The 22,779-nt window shown below is 31.4% G+C and overlaps 1 protein-coding gene and 1 pseudogene across 1 annotated transcript; both read left to right on the forward strand.

Moving 5' to 3' along the window:
• Window positions 1-17,196: 17,196 nt before the first annotated feature.
• LOC120169621 lies at window positions 17,197-21,678 on the forward strand. The gene is made up of 6 exons (XM_039177736.1): window positions 17,197-18,216; window positions 20,065-20,120; window positions 20,438-20,668; window positions 20,758-21,049; window positions 21,141-21,337; window positions 21,448-21,678. Exons 1-6 carry the CDS (start codon window positions 17,212-17,214, stop codon window positions 21,599-21,601), a joined length of 1,935 nt encoding a protein of 644 aa, XP_039033667.1. The 5' UTR covers window positions 17,197-17,211; the 3' UTR covers window positions 21,602-21,678.
• Window positions 21,679-22,596: 918 nt separating this feature from the next.
• Window positions 22,597-22,739, forward strand: LOC120174263 (annotated as a pseudogene).
• Window positions 22,740-22,779: the final 40 nt, after the last annotated feature.

Genomic DNA, 22,779 nt, shown 5'->3' on the forward strand with positions numbered 1-22,779 from the left:
CTCGATCCACTATCGAATTATTGTCATAACAATCTTATGACTATGAATTATCCCTCACACAAGATATGAAAGTGCATATCAAATCTCGAATTTCAACCGTAGTAATGCGACATTGCGAAAGATCTATCAGTCGTCGCCGAACAATGTTAGATCTAAGGAAAGATCTCGACAATTGACACAAATCCATGCAAAGAGCCTCGAAGCATTGTCGGCCGAATCAAACTAGAGAGACCCTCCATGCAAAAAAATAATACAATTAAGAGATAATTAATCTAAAATAATAAATTTAGTTTAATATCGATAAAAAATCTAACTAATATTATTGTAATTTTATCTATTTAAATTTTATCTTCAAAGTAATTTTTAATATGTTTGTTTTGACTAGCATTAAGGTTTTATTTAAGGAAAATGCAATAATTTGTTTTAAATTGTTAATAGGTTATATTGAGTTAGGATTAAGTTTCATTTATTAAATTATATTTATTTTGTTTTATATTTAAAATTAACGGAGGATAAAACGGTTTTTAGTGTAAGTACTTAATTCATGAATGGGGTCAGCATTATCATTTTTATTATCGTTATTACTTCCCCCACCGTCTAACTTGTGAAAAATCCTCTTAGCAACGTGCATGTGAAGAATCAATTTCTGATTCTGACAACCTTATTTCCCTCGCATTATCTGAAAAAAAGAAAGAAAGAAAAAAAAATATATCAAACTCCTTGAATAGTAATATAACACCATATTTTACATGGATGCAATCAGGAACGAACAGAAGGGATGACGAGAAGCAATCATCATTCTAAAAATTTTAAATTATCATTTATTTTTTTATTGATAATTTATTTTCGTCCTTTAAAATTTTATATGACTATTCTCTCATAAAATTTTAAAAATCTACTCTCCTATCATAAAATTATGTGTCCATTCCTATATGCAATGACATGGAATTCAGAAGAAAAAAATGAAGGAAAAAAATTGGAGGAATGAGCTGAAACTTCTGGGAATCAAGCTTAAGGTTGAATCAGATTTGGTAAATGTAAAAAAAATGATATTAAATTAGCACATTTAAAAGTTTAACAAAAACTTGTACTTTGATCTTCTGTGATTCAGAAACGGAAAACCACTGCAGAGATAAATCTAGTGCTCGTCAACTAACCCAAAATATAGTATATTAGTTTTAGTGCTACGCATCTCTCTTTATGTAAAATGATGGAGCATTAAGTTATATAAAAAAAAACCCCCCACCATTTGACTTATTTTATTTTATTTGTGGTTTTGTGAATCATTATCTTTAGGACCCCAAACTTTTAAACATTGTGATAATGTCCCCAAAATCATTCAAAAGTTTGGATGAAATTTAAATATTTAAAAATGTGCGGACCAATATAGAATTAGGATCATAATTTGAGGATGAATTTGAAATGTTTGAAAGTTTGGGATTAAATCGGGATGAGATTCGTGGGAATGAAATTAAAATATTTAAAAATTTAAAGATTAATTTAGAATGAGAATCATAGTTTAAATACATATAGTATAATTAACTCTTTGTTTAATTATTCTGTGCATGAACTGTGTAAAAATTATAACAGCTTATTCTTCTTTTTTCTGGAGAATAAGTGAAGAACACACCATCCACTAAGTCTAACACTATAAATAAAAAGGAAAGGCTGAAATTTTTTATTACATCCACTAGAGAAGTTTGTGATCATTTGGCTGCACAAAGTAAAGGTGATCTGATAGTTTGGTTTGTAAATATATATAAACGCAACCCAACTTTGATTTATTTCAACTTTTTATGGTGCTAATATTATTTTATAAATTATTTTAAGCACACAAAAAAAAAACAATGAAGATTTGAAGTTCAATAATCCACAACCCTAGCCAATAAATAAGTGAAGAAGATTCCTTAGTTGTAGTTGTATTTTTTTCTCCAATCAAATTAACACATCAATATCATCATTAAATTTTAAACATTATACTAATTATAAACATTTCAATCACAACTTTAAGAAAGTACTTAACATCACAAATATATATATATATATATATATCAAAATTGTTTTAGGTTCAAGAGTAATTTTTTCTTTGACAATATGTATATTTTGACAAAATAAAATCGTCCTCAATCGTTTTGAACTATATACAATTGAATACTCTAAAATTATCTTTTTGAAAGAATGTGATAATAAATTCTCTTTGAAGAGGAAAATTCATATGTTTGCATTTAAAATTGAAGTAAAATTAAATTCATGAATCGATTACGTATAGGAGAAAGTTAAAGCATTCCAAAAAGTTCAAAATTAGTACTTTTTAAAAATCATATGTTGTCTCGATTTCAAAAAAAAATTATGAATACGAATTAAAATTCAAAATATGATGAATGCAAACTTGAGGTGAAGCTTTTGAAAGCAAAACATTTTCGTTGACTCTCGATGGAGAAAACTTTTGAAAAATGTTCAACAAATTTTACGAAAATTGTCCTTCTATCACGAATAATTAATAAAATATCAACCCAAATATAGGAGACCATCTCATCAAGTATCTTGATATAATTATATTGCCTTAAATTTTTTAAGAACATGAAAAATATGTCATCTTAAAAAAATCAACCAATTTTAGTAGATCTAAAAAAACTTTAATCTTTACTTTTTTGTTCGTTGTTGGTCACTGTTAGATTTTTTTCTTAGTGTGTTTCCCCTCTCGCTACCCCCATGCCCCCATTGTTGGAATTCGTGAAAATAAGCTCTGGATCTTTCCAAATGATAGGTAAAGTTCTTTGTTTTTTCATTCTTACTTATTATTTTCTAATTCTTCTTTCTCTCTTTTTTTCATAAGTTTTTGTATATTGAGCTTTCGATTTCCTTTGTTTCCTTTTCGTTTCGAAGTAGGGTTGATGTAACACAACAAACTATATGGAAGAAGGATTGATACGAGGGGTGTCAAATTTAGTGAAGAAAGAATGACTGACACATTTTAGAGTAGATGCGCCCGAGAGGAAGGCACATCTCAAATACAATTCTAGTATTTTTTTTTAATTTGATTTGCCATCTTCGATGAATGTTGGTTGAGTAAGACCTAACCTTTCAGTATGGGGGAGACAAAGGTTGGAAGTGACATACAATATTTTTGAAAATTCTTAAAGACAAAAGGAAGTTGTTAATGACTCTGAGGATGCCACTGGTGTTCAATATGAAGACTTACAAGCCTTTTCTAAAGGATTAAGAGGATCCAAATTGAAGCAAGTCAAGATTGATATGAAGGAGTTCCTACAATGGAGATGTACCCAATAGCGTGTTAGAGTGTGGCATCGCTTGGTGGCATGAGCCAAGGCGAGTAGTCCTCATGGGGAGACAAGTCTTTATGGGGAGATATGAACAAGCCGAGGTGTCGGAGAGCAACCCAAGTGATGTGAAAAATGGCATGAAGGATCACGATGCTACATGGTGACAGAAGCCGAGGCAAGCAGTTCATATGGGGGAATCGCAACGAGTCAAGGCATCAAAGAATATCCAATGTGATCCGGTCCAAGTTCATTCTAGTAGAGTGACGAGGACATTGCTAGGATTAGTGGGGGAGAGTGTCACGACCCACGAATTTAGTTATGGGACATGTGTGCAAGTATCTGTCAAAGAGGTTATGTGCAGAGTATAGGGCTTGTCAAGACCACCAGACTTGACCCATCACTTGGAGAATGGTAGAGATCTCATTCACATTGTCTCCTACTGATTAATGTGACTAGATATGATTAGATGCGATTTTATTAGATTAGGGGATTAAGACTTATTTTAGTCATAGATGTAAATCGATCTAGGCCATTAATTATGTGGGAGTTCATCTATAAATAAATACTCCTCATTTCATTTGTATCCATTCCATCAATTCTTTACTCTTAGGGTAATAGAAGAACATTTTACTGTAAGTTCTCTTTTGTCACTTTATTCATTGTTCTTTTCTTTCTTGTTGCCTTTCTTGGTGTCTAGAGTAGCCCCATAGGTGTTTAAGCTTCTACATTTATCGAAGCCTTGAGGATTTTTTATGGCCTTTGATGAGTTTAAGTTCTCACAAGGTGTATTTTTAGACTTACTTAGACACTCAACTGATCAAGAAGAGTCTAAGGGGTCACACGTCTTGCTAGACCAAAACTCTATAGGCGTGACAATATGCATATAAGCTTGAGGATTGTGCAGGAAATAGTGAATGGTAACCGAAGTTTTATCTAATGTAAAATTTTTAAATTTTATATATTTTTAATAGTTAAATAATAAAAATTAATAGATGAAATTAATAATAAAAAATAACGAAAAAATAAGTTATCCTTTATTTACATTAGAACCTAAGTTCAGTTCTAAACAATCTCTTTTACTTTTTATAGAAATTGGTGATAATATAAATAGATAATATAGGATATAGACCCAAAACGAACCGCTTTTGATTTTGGGCTCACTTTGACGTTTTGGTCCACTAGAACCAGTGTTCTTTTATTTTATTGTATGTTTTTCTCTTAATGGGTTGAGCACCAGTTTCACTCGATGGACCTTTTATTTTATTTTATATATAAAGACCTTTTATTTTATTTTACTTGTAATGTTTCAAAAAATATAAATGTAATATATTAAAATATCTTTTTTATTTAAAATATTAAGGAATATGAATCTAAAAACTCTAATTAAATTATTATATTTATTTAGTTGGTTTTTTTATTACAAATAAACTCTAATTTAATCTCAAATAAAACTATAATTTAATCGTATAACCAGTTTGGGAATATTTGTAGCAAAGGAAACCACATCATAAGCAATGGTAAACATAAAAAATTGATTTAATATTGTAATACCCTAAATTTTGTCTGGTGACCAAAATATAAATTTTGAAAGTTTAGTGTTTAAAGTATAAATTTTGGAAAAGTTTAGGGACTAAAGTATAATTTTAAAAAGTTATGCAATCCGTTCCCGTAAATGAATAGTTCACCCCCAATAATGAGTTTCTGTGGGAATCAGATTTTTTTGTACGGATTTTGTATTAAAAGCTATAAAGTGATAAAGTTCAGAAAAATTTCAGATAATTGGATCGAATCGAATTATTAGAAAATTTTGCAGGATAATAAATTAATCTAAGAAATGTTATTTCCACATTTTAAAATGGTGGAAAATAATATGGAGCATTGGATTTGAGAATTTATTCTATGTTCAATTTGGACCGTTGGATGAAAAATGACAAGATTGAAACTTTTGAAAAATGGCAAGGGAAAAGTTGTAAAGGGCAAAATATTTTGTCCATCTTTGACTTTGGAAGATAATAAGGTTTATGTGGATTGGTATTAAGGTAAATATCAAGTTTCATTAAGGGTAAATTAGTAAAGATATTTCAATTTTAAAGGTAAATTGGTAATTTAGCATTTAATGAATTTTTAATTCATTATTTAATAAAGAAAGATGAAGAAATTTCAAGAGAATTTCTTCATCTTCTCCAAGCTTTGCCGTGAGCCTTGCCAAGGTAAGAAAAAAAATTTCTTTTGATTTTTCAAGCCAATTTATTAGGAATTTGGATGAAGACATGAAATAGAAAATTGTTCTACTTGAAATTCTCTATCATTTGGTACCATTATTTCATGTTTTCCACCCTTAGAACATTGAATTCTTGAAATTGATGGATGAAGGGGATGTTAGGTTTTGATGAACTAAGGCTTGATTAAGGTGTAGTTGATGTTGGAGAATCATTTTCATGCTTGTGTGATGATTAAAACTACTTGGAAATTAAAGTACTAAATTCGGCCAACTTAGGGTTTTATGGAGAATTATTGTTTGAATTGAAATTGATATAGAATTGATTGTAGATGATTAAAAATGATGTTTGGAAGTTAAATTCATGTTTGAATCAAGTTGGAAATCAAGCCTTAGGTGACCTTTTATATTCGACCATGGTGAATGAATTAGGGGAAAATATGTTAAAATTTCCCTAAGGCTAGAAATGATGAATGAATGATTTTGTAGGCTTTGGAAAGTTGTTTGGAGCAATTTGGAAGCTTATGAAGGTTTAGGAACCAAAATATAAAAAGGAAGAAGTTTTGGGAATTATGAGATATTGAAGTGAAAATTTTCAATTATGAGGATTCAATGTTGAAATTTAATATTTGGGTGTTGAATTTTATGTCAGAATGTTGACATAAGATCAAATTGCAAATTTGGTTAAGTGTGATGGTTGAATTCTAATGAATTAGGAAATAAGGGATGGAATTATAATTACGCAAATGCGAAGGTACTGAATTGAATATATTTTTACAATACTAGAATTTTTGAGATTGATTTGAATACATTAAAAATAATGAACGATCAAGATGCAAGTTGTAATAATTAATAAAGAAACTAAGGATGCAAAATAATGAAAACAATTTAGATTTTTGAATATGACAGTGAGTTTGAAAGATCACCATAAATTCTATAAAAATAGATTAGAAACTAAAGAGTAATGTTTATATGTTTAAGTATATTTTTGGATGCTTGAAATTTAAGTTAAATGGCAAGAGACCATTTTGAATAAATGGAAATGTTGAGAACAATTCTAAAAGAATTCATTTTAATGGTTAGATGATGAAATTTGAAAAAATCAATTGAGTTATGAGTTGACATGAATGTTAATAGGATTGAAGTTATATTTTAAGTATTATGGTTAGTGTTGACATGTTGAAATGGGTTTAATACCGAATAAATATCGATAGAATTTTTATGAATTTTACTACTAGATTGTGTCCATGTTAGTAAAATACTAATATATGCTTTGAAATGTATGTAATGTATAAATGACGAACGTGAAGATCGGGATCAAAGAAAGCTTAAAGGTAAAGAAAAAGTTCAAGAGTAAAGTTAGGAACGCTAAGTAAGATTACTAGTGAGTCATTACTATGTGAGTGTAGTTTATTTATTTAATTATTTCGATCGAGGACGACTTGCGATAAGTCAACCTCACATTATATATTTCAAAGATATGAATTATGTTTTAATTATTGAATTATATTCGTAATATTTTTAATAAGTTTTATGAATGATTTTGGGTATGAACTGCCCTGTTGAAAACATTTTGATGTTTCAATATAACAAATTAAGTTAAATGAATTTTAAGATTTTACAAAATATTTTCTAAAGTATATTCGACATATTTATTCGAATATCAAAATATTACTCCAAGTCTTTCAAAGTTCGATTTCAATCCTTACTAAAGTGCAAAGTTGTGTTTTAATCTTAAAATGTTTTTGAAACAATTTTCACAGAGTATTTCGAACTAAAAATGAGCCAAAAATTCAATTTTCAAAGAGATGTACCGATGCACTAGTCCATGCATCGATGCACTCTCAAATAAATTGAATTTTGAATGCATTTAGTGTACCGATGCACTCTCTATGCATCAATGCACTCTTGAACAAATAGAAACATCGAATGCATTCAATGCACCGATGCACAAGCTATGCATCGATGCACTCAGGCTATTTTAAAACACCGAATGTATTTTATACATCGATGCACCCTCAATATATCGATGCACTAAGTCTTCCAACGGTCAAAATATTTGAATTTTACACATAGTGTACCGATGCACTAGCCCTATGCATCGATGCACCATTCGCTCTCACATGTTTTATTAATTGTTTTCACACTTAAACAGCTCTATTGACTCCAGTAATCATCCCCAACATTCAGAATCAATTGAATGAGTATTTAAGCAAGCTTAGAAGTCATTGATCAATAAGAAGAAACAACGAGAAACAAGAATCAATAGAGAATCAAAGAAAAAGCATCAAACCTCAAGTTTGAGCATTTTTAAGCCTATTTCATTCAATATTCATTTTTGCTTTTAAGAACACTTATTGTGATCAATTGTATTATTCTTGAGTATTCTTTCTTTGTTCTAGAATTGTGCAAACATCTTGCATTGTGAGGATTTTCTTATAAGTTTGCAAAATTTGTATTGTTCTCTTTGGGAGAGAGTGTTCTCAAGAATTTAGGGTATAATTCTTGAGGAATTTGTAAGGTTACTCTTTGTCCTAAAAAAAAAGACAAATTAGTGAATATGTGGAAAATCCTTAGTGTGGATAGCTAAGGTAGTGGACATAAACTTTGGTTGAGAAAGTCGAACCACTCTAAATCGTTGTGCAAATATTTTCAATTTTCTGTAAAAGTTTCCACCGAAATTTTAATTGTCAATTCACCCCCTCTTGGCCATATTCGTCGATCGATTAACTCAATAATTGGTATCAGAGCTTGATTCATTTGAAGGTTTAATCGCCTCTTGAGTAGATCCAGGAAGAGTTACATCGATAATCAAGTCATCAATGGCCTCCACTCCAAACTCCGACTTTGGTCTTGATTCATTGCCCGTTAACAAGCCTCATTTCTTTAATGGAGCTAATTATGCTTATTGAAAAAATAGGATGATGTATTTCATTCAAGCAAGTGACATGGGAACACGGAATATTATAGAAGATGGATATATCAAACATTCCACTCATCCAAGATTGTGGAGTGAAGGAGAAACAAAGATGTTCCATCTCAACTCCAAAGCCATCCATATTATCTTTTATGCTCTTGGACCGAATGAATACGGGAGAGTTTCATCTTGTACAACCGCTACAGAGATATGGGACAAACTACAAGTCAATCATGAAGGCACCGATGAGGTAAAAGAATCTAAAATTAGTCTTCTAACTCATAGCTATGAAAATTTCAAGATGAAACCGGATGATGACATTAAAGCTATGACGGATAGATTTTCCACGATTGTCAATGGTCTCAAATCATATGGAGAGATCATTTCAAATGAAAAGCTTATGAGGAAGTTGGTTTACTCACTTCCAAAATCGTGGCAATCAAAGAAGACGACAATCATCGAGGCTAAGAACTTAAAGTCCTTAACCCTTGAAGAACTAATCGGTTCACTCCTCACTCATGAAATGATGCTTCAAGATGAGGTAGACCTCGATAAGATTGATGAGACGCCAAAGGAGAAGGAGAAAAAGAAAAATGTTAGAGTTGTTCTCAAATCAACAAAGGATAAGAGTAATTCGGATGAAGATGACGATGACGAGGAAATGGCATTGTTTTCCAAACAGTTCAGAAAATTAATGAGGCCAAACCAAGGAAGAAAATTCAAATGAAATGAAGGCTTCAATAATGAACCAAAAGAGAAGGACCCGATCATTTGCTATGAATGCAAAAAGTCGGGGCATGTCAAATATGATTGCCCACAATTGAAGAGAAAGGGTCAATCAAAGAATAAGCATAAGGCTCATGTGGCTACATGGAGTGATGAAGAAGGTTCCGATGAAGATGAACAAGAAGTAGCAAACTTGTGTTTGATGGCATTCGGGGAAGATTATAAGGTAACCTCTAACTCATTCGATTCAGATGAATTATCTTATGATGAGTTATTAGAGGATTATAATGGGTTGGCTTCGGATTATAAGACTTTATTTTCAAAATACAAAAATGATATTTCAAAACTAAAAAGTGAAAATAGTCTTATGTCCAAAACCAACAATGATCTTGAAAGTAAGATCAAAGAATTGCAAATCAAATTAAATAAATTTGAAAAGAAAAATATTGATTTACATAATCTACTTTCAAGAGTCAATGATGATCATCGAAAGAAAATTGATGATCTTAAAGCTTCTTTTGATAAAGTTGGATCAAACGTTTTGAAAAATGAGAAAATTCTAAAACCAACTTTGTTAGAAAAAGTTTTAAAAATTACAATCATAGAGATCCCTGAAGAACCTCTAATGGAAAAATCATTAGAAGTATATGGGTTCCTAAAGAACTCATTACTACTAAAGATAAGGATATCATGCACAAGTGGATACCTAAGGGGACTAGGATTTTGGAAACTAATTAATATGGACCAAAAAGAATTTGGGTACCAAAAATCAAAAATTAATTTATGTTTGTAGGAAAATGAGCATTGCTACAAGGCACGCGAAACAAATTCAAACTCATGGTACCTTGATAGTGGATGCTCAAGACACATGATCGGAGAAAAAAACTGGTTCATAGGGCTCAACGCCAAAAATGGAGGAGCTGTGACTTTTAGTGATAACTCAAAATGTCACATTGAAGGTATAGGCACAATAGGTAATATCTCTTCCATACAAATTAAAAATGTCTTATATGTGAATGGATTAAAGCATAATCTATTGAGTATTAGTCAATTGTGCGATAAGGGATTCAATGTCATGTTTGATACTAATGGTTGTAAAGTCATTGACATTGCATCTAATCGGATTATGCTTATTGGTCATAGAATAGGAAACATTTACATGGTGCATTTAGATTCTATAGATATGAAAAATTTATGCCTAGTTGCTAAGGATGAGCATGATAGTTGGTTATGGCATAGGAGACTAGGACATACTAGTATGAGTGTTTTGCAACGGTTAATTCAAGGAGATTTAGTTCGAGGGTTGCCTAAACTAAAATTTGATAATGATAAAATCTGTGATGCTTGTGCTAAAGGAAAACAAAATCGAGTTTCTTTTAAATCCATTAATGACGTATCCACTAGTAGAGTATTACAATTGATCAATTTAGATCTTTTTGGGCCATCTAGGACTACTAGCTTGGGTGGAAAACAATATGCATTTGTATTGGTAGATGACTATTCTAGATATACTTGGGTTCTATTCGTAAGTACTAAAGATGAAGCATTAGAAAAATTCATCACATTTTCAAAAGTAATCCAAAACGAAAAAGGTTACTCTATAACTAGTGTTAGGAGTGATCATGGAATTGAATTTGAAAATCTTGGACTTACTGAATTTTGTAATTCTAATGGTATTAGCCATAATTTTTCAGCACCTAGAACCCATCAACAAAATGGAGTTGTTGAGAGGAAAAATCGAACTTTAGAAGAAATGGCTAGAACCATGCTTTATGAAAACAATTTCCCAAAATATTTTTGGGTGGAAGCCACAAATACCGCTTGTTATGTTATTAATCAAGTAATGATTAGGTCAATTTTGAAGAAAACTCCATATGAACTTTTTAAAAATAAAAAGCCTAATATTAGCTATTTTCATCCTTTTGGATGTAAATGTTTTGTTTTAAACAACAGTAAAGACAATCGCTACTCACTTTGGGCTAGATGACAATGATTTATATAATGAGAAAGAGATTGTGGCATATCCCTATCTTCCCAATGCTAGTGTTAGTACTTTACGGTCTCATCATGATCGATTCCTTCATTTGATGATCTCTTGGTGGTTTAGACCAGCCAGAGGTAGGTTCTCCACTCTTCGTGTCAGAGATTTATGGTGGATACATTGTATCCAGCATAACAGAAAGATAAATTTTCCAAAAATCATTTTTAGTGAACTAGTAGATACCATAAATGTAGTCACATCCAAACATGTAGAAACTTTAGTTTATGGGTGTCTACTTAGTAATCTTTTTATCAAACTTGGTCTTATAATTTCTCTTGATAATCTCATCCCTCTTCAAAACCAAATCAATCTCACTTCTTTGAAGAAAGCTGATTAGAAACAGGACGAGGAAACTGGTCAATGGGTTTTTTGACCCAATAAGCAAACTCCGGGAGCTAGTTCTTCACAAGTTCCTTCTACACCTAGCTCTTCTCATGCTCCACCTCCTCCGGCACCGGCTGATGACAATGATCCCGAGCTTCAACAGCTTATGCAAGATATTGATGATCACGTACCAGACGATGAGCCTGCTCCAAAACCAGCATAGCAAGAGGAACAAATGCCTCTATATTTTCGTTCATTTATGGAGTCATTTGATCTGAGGTTTGCCTCCATGGAATCTCAACTGACTGAGTTTCAATGGGAGATGCGTGAACGTATGGATGCTCTCACTCTTGAAGTACGAGCACATTATCCTCCTCCTCCCGATCCTCCGATGGAGTAGATCTTTATTTGCCATGCTTTCTTCGATTTAGAACTTGGATTGATAAACATTTTGATGTTCTTTGGTTGTTTGATTTTGGATGATTATATGTTTGGATTTATGTTTTGGATGCTTGGATATTTGAACTTAATGCATATTTAGTGTGTTTGAATTTTTATCTTAATTGTTGCATCATTTAGCATATGACATATTTATTCAAATATTTTGACATTTTGATATTTCGATATAATAAATTAAGTTAAATGAATTTTAAGATTTTACAATAGATTTTCTAAAGTATATTCGACATATTTATTCAAATATCAAAATATTACTCCAAGTCTTTCAAAGTTTAATTTCAATCCTTACTAAAGTGTAAAGTTGTGTTTTAATCTTAAAATGTTTTTTAAACAATTTTCACAAAGTATTTCGAACAAAAAATGAGCCAAAAATTCAATTTTCAAAGAGATGTACTGATGCACTAGTCCATGCATCGATGCACTAGTCCATGCATCGATACACTCTCAATTAAATTGAATTTTGAATGCATTTAGTGTACCGATGCACTCTCTATGCATCAATGCACTCTTGAACAAATAGAAACATCAAATGCATTCAATGCACCGATGCACAAGCTATGCATCGATGCACTCAGGCTATTTTAAAACACCGAATGTATTTTATGCATCGATACACCCACAATGTGCCGATGCACTAAGTCTTCCAACGCTCGAAATATTTGAATTTTACACATAGTGTACCGATGCACTAGCCCTATGCATCGATGCACCATACGCTCCCACCTGTTTTATTAATTGTTTTCACACTTAAACGGATCTATTGACTCCACTAATCATCCCCAACGTTCAGAATCAATTGAAGGATTATTTAAGCAAGCTTAGAAGCCATTGATCAATAAGAAGAAACAACAAGAAACAAGAATCAAGAGAGAAAGCATCAAACCTCAAGTTTAAGCATTTTCAAGCCTATTTCATTCAATATTCATTTTTTCTTTCAAGAACACTTATTGTGCTCAATTGTATTATTCTTGAGTGTTCTTTATTTGTTCTAGAATTGTGCAAACATCTTGCCTTGTGAGGATTTTCTTGTAAGTTTGCAAAATTTGTATTGTTCTCTTTGGGAGAGAGTGTGCTCAAGAATTTGGGGTATAATTCTTGAGGGATTTGTAAGGTTACTCTTTGTCCTCAAAAGAAAGACAAATTAGTGAATTTGTGGAAAATCCTTAGTGTGGATAGCTAAGGTAGTGGACGTAGACTTTGGTTGAGAAAGTCGAACCACTCTAAATCGTTGTACAAATATTTTCAATTTTCTACAAAATCTTCCACCGAAATTTTAATTGCCAATTCACCTCCCTCTTTGCCATATTCGTCGATCGATTAACTCAACATGCCAATGTCATGTTTTACAAATATGTTTAAATATATTTTTGATTCTGATATGATTTTTATCAAATGATTACGTAATGAACTAAAAGCCCACTGTATGTTATATGGAGAGTCAAATGTACAATTGACATACCATGAGATGGAGTGATTATCTGTTTTGATTCTGATATATTGTGGTGTACCGAAGTGTACACTAGTATATATATTCTGATATGAATGCACTTTGTGTGCATATTGTTATTTCTGATCTGGTAGCATTGTGTGTGCTTATCTGTTCCGATTCTAATGATGGCACTAACATCTGTGTTGCGCACACTCGTCTGACTCACGTACCTTATATTCTCTTAAAATATACTTTGTGATATAAAAATGAAATATGAAAGTTCTGAAAAAGTGTTTGACTATAAAAGAATGTTGACTAATTATTCTGTCTGGTCTAATTTATTATGATTTTGTGAAAATCATCAGATGATTTTCTTCATGTTTCTGATAAAAGGATCAGCTTGAGATGTCTGGTTTGAATATTCTAAAAGTTCTATCTGTTTTATTTTAAATAATTTTGTATATGTCAATATTTTATTTATTTGTTCTCACCTTTAATATTATTGTCTCACTAAGTTATACTTAGCGCGTGATGATTTTCATGCGTAGGGACTGATTGAGATACAGACGTTTTGTGAGGAGCCTCCCAAGCATCATTTGCATATCATCTATAATACCAGTATCAGTAAGACATCGTTGATGTTTCTTTTACTAGTAGTTGCATGCATATTTATGTTATCAGTCTGCTTTATCAGTTTTGACTAAATGGTCTATAATAGTAAATTAAGACTATTTAATTTGACTAATTTCGTTTATCAGTATTTGATATACATAAATTGTGTTACGTAAGTTCAAGTAGATATAAATAGGTTTAAAAGTTGAAAATATGAATGTTTTAAAAGAAACTAAATTTTAAGCAAATGTGGATAGTGAATAATAGTCAGTTGAGGTGACATCTATGGCTCGTATTCTTAGATGTTTACGAGCTATGAGTGTTACAAATATCATGGTTGGAAAAATGATTTTTAACCTAACTTCATAAGCTAAATTTCTAGCTTTTGTCGTGGAAAATTTCTTTTGGATGAAATTATATTTTTATCTTCAAATATAATATTTCCAATTTACAACATAATATCTAAAATAAACATTTTATCTTTTTAAAATTATTTTTAACAATAATTTCAAACAATTAAATTTTAAATTATATTTTTTTAAAATATTTTTAAATGTACTTTTTTACTATACTTTTAAAATCATTTTTCAAAATCGATATAAAAATACGACATATTCTTCGATACATTAGTTAAAATTTGAGAGATGTGCAAAAGAAAATGAGAGAATTTGTTTATGCAGGACTTTATTGAACTATTGAAATAATTTCAATTAAATTACTCCATCGATGATAACGATTTTTTTTAGAGATTGATTTGTCATTTTAAATTTGACTATGATTTTTTTAGAGGTGAGAGAATGTTACAAGCATAACAGAGGTAAATTGTAATTTATTTTAGATAATTTTTTAAAGTTAATTTTTTAAGTTTAGAACATGAATTGACTTGTGATGATTTTTCAAAAGGAATTGATGTATTTCTAGATTAATAGGTCTTCTCATGTTTCGAATTCAGTTAATTTTTTAGCGTATCTTAAAATATTTTGCCTGAATATTAAGAACTCGAGATGTGTCCATTTTAATGAAAAAATTGTATGCAAAAAACTTGATACGGTCCAACACAATATTTTTTAAATTATTATAATTATTTAATTATTGTATTGATCATTTATAATTAAATTTATCCCAAAATTTTCCATTATTTAATTTAGATAATTAGGTCTGTTTTGTGCTTAAGTAAAGGCATTGCTTTCTTTTCAAATAAATCTTGCACCAATATAAAAGATACTATGTTTTTTCTTCTATTTATAAGGGTTTTTGAAGTTCATAAATTGACACTCTTCCTATGTATTCTTCGTCTTATAATTAATAAAAATGTTTCCTTTAGGAAAGAAATTTCTTTTCAGTGTTCAAAATTTTCATCTTGTTTTTGCTTTGAATGCAAAAATTCAATTGTATTGCAACGTGTTGAAGTGTTTTGCTTCTCCTATAGGTTGCCAATGAGAGATATCCTTGGAGGATTAGACATCTATATTTACTAGCTCAAAGCCTCACCTGAGTTGATATGAAATATCTTTAAAGGGCTAAGGCGTTTGATCCATCTAGGTATATGTTCTTAACAGGGGCGTCGGCATGACGGAGCCAGAATTAAACAATGAGGGGTAAATAATTTAATTATAAAATAAATAAGATCTTTAAAATTGAATAAACTATAAAATTTAAAGGAGTTATAGTTTAATTTCATTATTTTTAAAATTGAAGGATCTTAAAGAATATTTATTTAAACTAAAAAAAATTAGAGATCGAGATATAATTTTATTTAAAAACTGAAAAGGTCCTAAAACTAATATTACTTTAATAGTATATATATATATATATATATATATATATATATATATATATATATATATATATGAGATAAGATCTTATTACAAAATGTAAAACTCTTTTAGTTTTATATAGATTTAAGATAGTTGAATGAGTGGAAATCGATTATTGATATTAACAGTAAAAATGAGAATATATTCAGTGGGAAAAAAACAAGGAGTTAATCTTTGCTATTTATTTTCACTTATTCAACGTCCTAAATCTGTGTGAAACTAAAATAAGTTTACATTGTGTAAGTAGAACCTAACATATATGAGATAGAATCTTATTGCACATTATAAAACCCTTTAAGTTTTACAAAGATTTTTAGGACCTTTAGATGAATGAAAATAGATAGTTGAGATTAACTCTTAGAAATGAGAAGATATTCACTATAAAATAAAAATAAGAATTTAATCTCAACCATCTATTTGCACTTATTCGACGTCCTAAATTTATATATAACTACAAGAATTCTACATCGTGTGAGTAAAATCAAACTCTATATGAAATATGATCTTATTACACAATGTAAAACTAAACCCAACCCAATCCTATCCGGAAGAGGTCTAAATTCAAATCCAATCCCCACGTTTCTTGTAAACAAAGAAGTTCTGGTAGTTGGGATAATATTAGTACTCCAATAATGGAAGGCATGAAAGGAGAGGGATTTTTGCCGACGCCATAACACTAAGATCATGCATGTCCTGAAGACGACGTAAACAACAAAGTCAACTTAAATTTCGTGTTTAAACAATTAGAGATTCATTCAACAACCCCTAAAGCAAGTTTTTATCGTATTGTTTATGTCAGTTAATCTATAACTGTGTTGGACGGCTTCTGTTCCATCTTGACTCAAGCAAATGCCACTTGCTTTGATTCGGCTATTCTCCAAAAGCAGAAGGACTTTTCGTAAACCCCTTTGACTAAAGCCCAAATCCACTTCCCCCTTAAACTACGGCCACTCGTTGTCAAAGTCTCAATTCTAGGGCGAGCGAAATCAACTCGATTAAAAAAATTGAATTTTCTATTCGATATTAAAAATTTTGGTTTAACTTGAATTTATTTGTAATTTTATAAATTTAAATTAATTAAAAAAATTAAATTCGAGTCAAATTATAAAATATAATTTAAAAATTTTTAACCGAGTCGAATAGCCTAGTCAACTCCCATTGCCAATTCCACCATTGATTATGGTAAGTAATCTTAACCAAATCAAAAGGAAGCCTCTTTGGTCACGTTTTTTGACCTCCTCTTGAATCTTTTTTTATATAGTTCCTTTTCTGTTTTCATTTCTTTCTGTATATTTTGTTTCCATCCAATCGCTCCGTTTTCATCGCTCTGCTTCTTTTCTTTCTTCCTTTATTATAATTTCTTTCCTTTTTTCTAAAAAAAGAAATGAACCCCGACCCACCGAAAGACGTCGCCGTCGATGATGATCGGAAGACCAATGTTGATGGACCCGCCACGACGGATGATCGACTCGGAGTTGAATTCTCTGATGTCCAGATTGATACGAACAGCTGTGGAAAGGAGAAGGAAGATTTTAGTTCTGATTCTGAGGTTAACAAAATCAACCACTCCAACGCTAAGCAGGAGGTTAATCTCAATGGTAGTAATGGCTATAGCAATTACATACCATCCATCAAGGCTCAAGCTCAGTTCCCGAAACCGCAGCCACCGTCGGAGGTGCCTACACAGTCGGTATCCCTAACCGAAAGCATGCCCAGCTTAGGGAAATACATCAGAGACCGAAGCAGCACTTTCTCGGCGGCTATCATGAAACGTTTATCGTCGTTAAAGGAAGACGGCGAGGATATTGTTGTGAAAAACGATTCGTTAAACTTCGAGGTGACGGAGGTTCAAATCCCCGGGGTCAAAGTCATAGTGAAACTGAAAAGCGAAGACGATAGATTCGATTTAAAAGGTCGAATAACGTTTTTCTCGAGGTCTAATTGTCGAGACTGCACCGCCGTTCGGAAATTCTTCAGAGAGAAAAGGCTACCGTACGTCGAAATAAACATCGACGTATTCCCCAAAAGGGCGAAGGAGTTGATCGAGAGAACGGGGAAATCTGAAGTGCCCCCGATATTTTTTAACGATAAGTTGCTGGGCGGATTGGTGACGTTGAATTCGTTGAGGAATAGTGGGGAGTTGGAGAAGAGAATGAGGGAATTGTTGAGCCAGAAATGTCCTGATTCAGCTCCGAAAATTCCGGTTTATGGATTCGATGACGATGAAGAAGAAGAAGAGAACGATGAATTGCTGGGGATTGTGAAGATGCTGAGACAGAGTTTGCCGATTCAGGACCGTTTGATTAAGATGAAGATCGTCAAGAATTGCTTCGCCGGTGATGATATGTTGGAAGCCATCATTCACCATCTTGACTGCGGCAGAAGAAAGGTAATTTATTTATTTATTTCTCAATTATCTTTTGCTTGATTAGTATTTGAATTCTCACTTAAATGAAACCACTATATTTGATAATAAATAGTGAAAATAAATTAGATATAATTATCATATTAATTTATGAGTTAATTGCATCATATATTTTCAAACTATAACTTTTATTTTGATTGATCTTTAATTTTTTTAATATTCTAATTTCACCCCCAAACTATGACACTCATTTTAAATTAATCCTTAAACTTTTGAATATTCTTCTATTGTCATCCTTAAACTATGACTCTCTTACTAAATTGGTCCCTAAACTTTTGAACATTCTAATTTTATCCCCAAATTATCCAAATACGTAATTAGTTTCAACCATAATTTAACCTAAATTTTGTTTTTTTCAAACATATAACAATATAACTTGGACTAACGATTTTATTAACAAGGGATGTGATTAGTATATACATATAATTTAGGATAAAATTGGAATATTTAAAAAGTGTGAAGAGCAATTTAGAATTAAGGTTATAATTTTGGGATGAAATTGATATATTCAAACGCTTGAGGACTAATTTAGGATGATAATCATAGTTTAAGGATGAAATCGGTACATTGACAAGTTTAAAAACCAATATTAAAATAAGGGTCATACTTTGAGGACATTTGATTCAATTAACTTAAAACTATATATTATTGATATATATTTTATTTTATCTATAGAGCAGACCAACACGTTAAACCACATACGACACTAATGATGGATTGCACGATGGGAGGTGTGTGCAACTATGATCGCACTCGCCCACAACTCTTAAATCATCATCATTTATCTAATTTGTTATTACAAAATTAAAAAACAAATATTTTTTCATATTTAATATTCTAAAAATATTGTTTAACAAAGTTTTATAACTATTATTGTTGAAGAGGGATGAGATGATGATGATAATTATTATTGATTATACTACATATTAAGCACTCATTATAATAGGTTAGCAACATGCCTTGAGTTTTGCTTAATAGGTCTTTTTACATGCATGGCATCTCTCTCTTATCTCATAAGTAGATTTGTATGTGTGTATATATATAATATCAAGCGTGTGTTGCTTGGGAGCATTCGTATGATTACAAAGCATGGAGATTGGGTACATTTAGGGATAGTTATGAGTCGAAATATGTCGGACTTTTGATGTATTTAAATTTGGTTCGGATATTATATTTTTTCGTTTATATTCGTTTTGATTTGAGTTTAGAGAAATTTTAATTAACTTAAAATTTGATCTATATTTTAGAATAAAATCTCACATCCGACTAGACATAATTCTATTTTTGTTAGATAGGATATGGACTTAATTAAAAAATAATAGAGATATTATTATAATTATCTTAAAATGCATAAAAGATAATTATAATATTATCTCCGTATGGATCAAGTCGGAATTTTTTTTCCTTAAATCCAAACTTGATTCAAATTATTTAAAAAAATCGATACAATTTGATTTTTTTTTTTTAAAGTTATCCTATAAACTTAAGATAAATTGGAACTCATCAAATTCATGTCAAATACAAACATTGCTCAAAAGCGTTTAGTCAAGGCAAAAACTGTACATAGCATTTTTTATTTTATTTTATTTTTCTCTATGAATTACTATCTTTTACCCATTCGTTTAATGTTTGAAGCAGAAATCTGGGTAAAATCGAATCCACGTTTATATCCAACGAATGACAATTATTTCTTTCGCAGTTGGATGTTCACAGAGGCCCTACTCGATTTAAATACCAAAGTTCTAGGCTTTTTCTTTCATCATTTTAGTGGTCCTAAATTGAATTACTTGTTCTACTTTTCTCATTTTACAGGGAGTCGAAACTGCCAAACATATTGCCCGGAAGCATTTCATCAAACACGTTTTTGGGTACAAACATCCTCTGTCTCACTCTACTTCCAATCATTTATGTCACCATTAAATATTTGTATCAGACATATATTCATATTTGAAATTTATTCGATATAACATACTTTTTCTTTGAATCGACTGAGGTAATTATAATGTAGTATTTCTTCAGAATCTTTCTTAATTATTAACAATGCACACATAACTTACTGACACAACTACTAGAATTCAGAACCTCTAAGGAAAACAACATTTGCTTTTACAACATTCTATATAAAAATACTTGATGATTATAATTTTGCACTTGTATATGATTTTTATTTTATCACATGGTGCAGGGAAAATTATTTTGAAGACGGGAGACATTTTTATCGTTTCCTGGAGCATGAGCAATTTATTACAGCATGCTTCAACTTCCGAACCGCAATAAACGATAGCGAGCCCAAATCGCCATCTTTTCTAGCTGACAGGCTTGCCAAGTTGATGTCCGCCATACTCGAAGCATATGCATCTGATGACAGGCGCCATGTTGACTATTACAGAATCGGCAAAAGTGAAGAATTCCGCAGGTTTATATATATATATATATTTCCTCCTTTTTCAGATTACTTAAACATTAACATGTAAAAATCATCGATTCTCCATGCCTTTGATGCAGATACTTAAATTTGACTCGAGATCTACAAAGGGTCGATCTCCAATTACTAGCTCCAGAAGAGAAACTAGCCTTCTTCTTGAACCTATACAATGCCATGGTCATCCATGCTGTAGTTGCCATCGGACATCCTGAAGGAATACTTGATAGAAGAGCATTTTTTAGTGATTTCCAATATGTAATCGGAGGGTACCCTTACTCCCTCAGCATTATACAGAATGGGATCCTCAGAAACAATAGAAAATCGCCTTATTCCTTAGTCAGGCCCTTTGGCAATGGAGATAGGCGCTTACAGGTAACCCCCCTTAGATAATCTGCCTCACTTTTTCGCTTCATAAACCAATGCATGATTGACTTGGCTCTTCTTTGTCTTCTTAAATTGATAGTTTGCTCCAGATAAAGTTAATCCGTTGATCCATTTTGGACTATGCAATGGAACAAGGTCAAGCTCCCCAGTTAGGTTTTTCACTGCTCAGGGTGTCGAAGGTGAGCTAAGATCTGCTGCAAGGGAGTACTTCCAGAATGGAGCCATACAGATCAATTTGGACAGGAGAATAGTTTATTTAACTCGGATCATCAAGTGGTAAGTTTCCGATATATGTCCGACACGAGTATACAGTTTCGAGACGCACGAGTTAAATCGGTGGCATCGAAATTGACCCCAGGCATCCCTTTTTTTTCACCTTGACACAGGTTTAGCGCAGATTTTGGAGCCGAGAAAGATGTGCTGAAGTGGGTGATGAATTACGTGGATTCAACCAAGGCGGGGCTTTTGATGCATCTCTCGGCTGATGGAGGCCCTATTAACATCGTGTACCAGGATTATGATTGGTCTGGTAATTTATAACTCCCCAACCTTATTTAAGATTGTTCGTTGTTGAACCATTTTTTTTTTGGAGATGAAATGCGATCACTGGAACAAAACAATAGAACGAAGCTGCAACTATAATGAATGGAAGAGTTTTAAAGGTCTAATGAGGGACCAGTTTCCGGCCTTCAGCAAAGGCTTCAAAGGCAGGAATTATATATATATATATATATAATATATTATATGAATTCCAACAATGTGTTTTGTTAGATAGGAAAGAAGGAAGAGCTCTTGGCATGTTTAAACTTTTTTTTTTCCAACGACATTTGAAAGTTGAAATCATGGAAGTGAGAGTTGTGTCATAACTATTACGTTAACTCTTTAAAAGATACAATGATAAATTGACATCGCACATTAACTCTTTAAATTTGTATAACATATATTTTGCATTTTTATTTAAATTCCTCAAAAAATAAATTTTAGTTTTTATACTTTAACTCTTTAAAAGACTCGTTATCTTATAGGCAATATCGTCCAATTTAATTAAAATTGACAAATACTTAAGAAATTGATGGAAATGATATTATCACCATTTGTATAAAAAGAATCTTGTCGTTGGTAATGATCTTCTTCTTATGGTGAGAATCACTCTAAACTATTGAAATCAAACATAAAATAACTTTTTTTAAAAAATAGAATCCAATAATGACATTTTATGTGAACCAAACGTTCCCTTAATTTCAACTTCCACCATCTTCACTCATCAGCATGCCACAATCAACAATACAAAACCCATCATCATCATCAACACTGCCAACTCTCAACTTAAGACTAGAGGTTATATTGATAAATGAACTTAAACTTTAGGGGTTATATTGGATATTCTGAAAGTCTAGAGGTCATATTAGAATAAACCTCAAAGTTTAATGACCTCGAACGAGAGTTTGTTCTAGGCTCTTAGGAGTGCATCCCACATCGGGTGGAGAATAAATTGACAATGCTTGCAACTATTATAAAAGGGAGTATGTCAAGCTATTTTTGCGCTTGGGGCAATAAAGCAGCTAATGAGGTTCTAACAATGTGTGTCTATTGCTCTGGTTGAAAACTATTTCCAAACCCCCTCTTAAACCTGGGTTCAGCTCTAGCCTTTGAGAATTTCTGGTAAAGTCTTACAATTATTTTATAATTAAAGTTGAGTTTGTGTTCCATTTTATAAT

Source organism: Hibiscus syriacus, unplaced genomic scaffold (genome assembly GCF_006381635.1).
Source record: "Hibiscus syriacus cultivar Baekdansim isolate YM2019G1 unplaced genomic scaffold, ASM638163v2 tig00003041_pilon, whole genome shotgun sequence".
NCBI lineage: Eukaryota > Viridiplantae > Streptophyta > Magnoliopsida > Malvales > Malvaceae > Hibiscus > Hibiscus syriacus.

What these genes read in the sequence shown, in the direction of transcription:
- LOC120169621 (XM_039177736.1), top strand. Translation starts at nt 17,212, where the DNA reads ATGAACCCCGACCCACCGAAAGACGTCGCCGTCGATGATGATCGGAAG. An exon ending in AAAAGTGAAGAATTCCGCAG is followed by an intron (nt 20,669 to 20,757) that starts GTTTATATATAT and finishes CCTTTGATGCAG; the next exon opens with ATACTTAAATTTGACTCGAG. An exon ending in ATGGAGATAGGCGCTTACAG is followed by an intron (nt 21,050 to 21,140) that starts GTAACCCCCCTT and finishes TTAAATTGATAG; the next exon opens with TTTGCTCCAGATAAAGTTAA.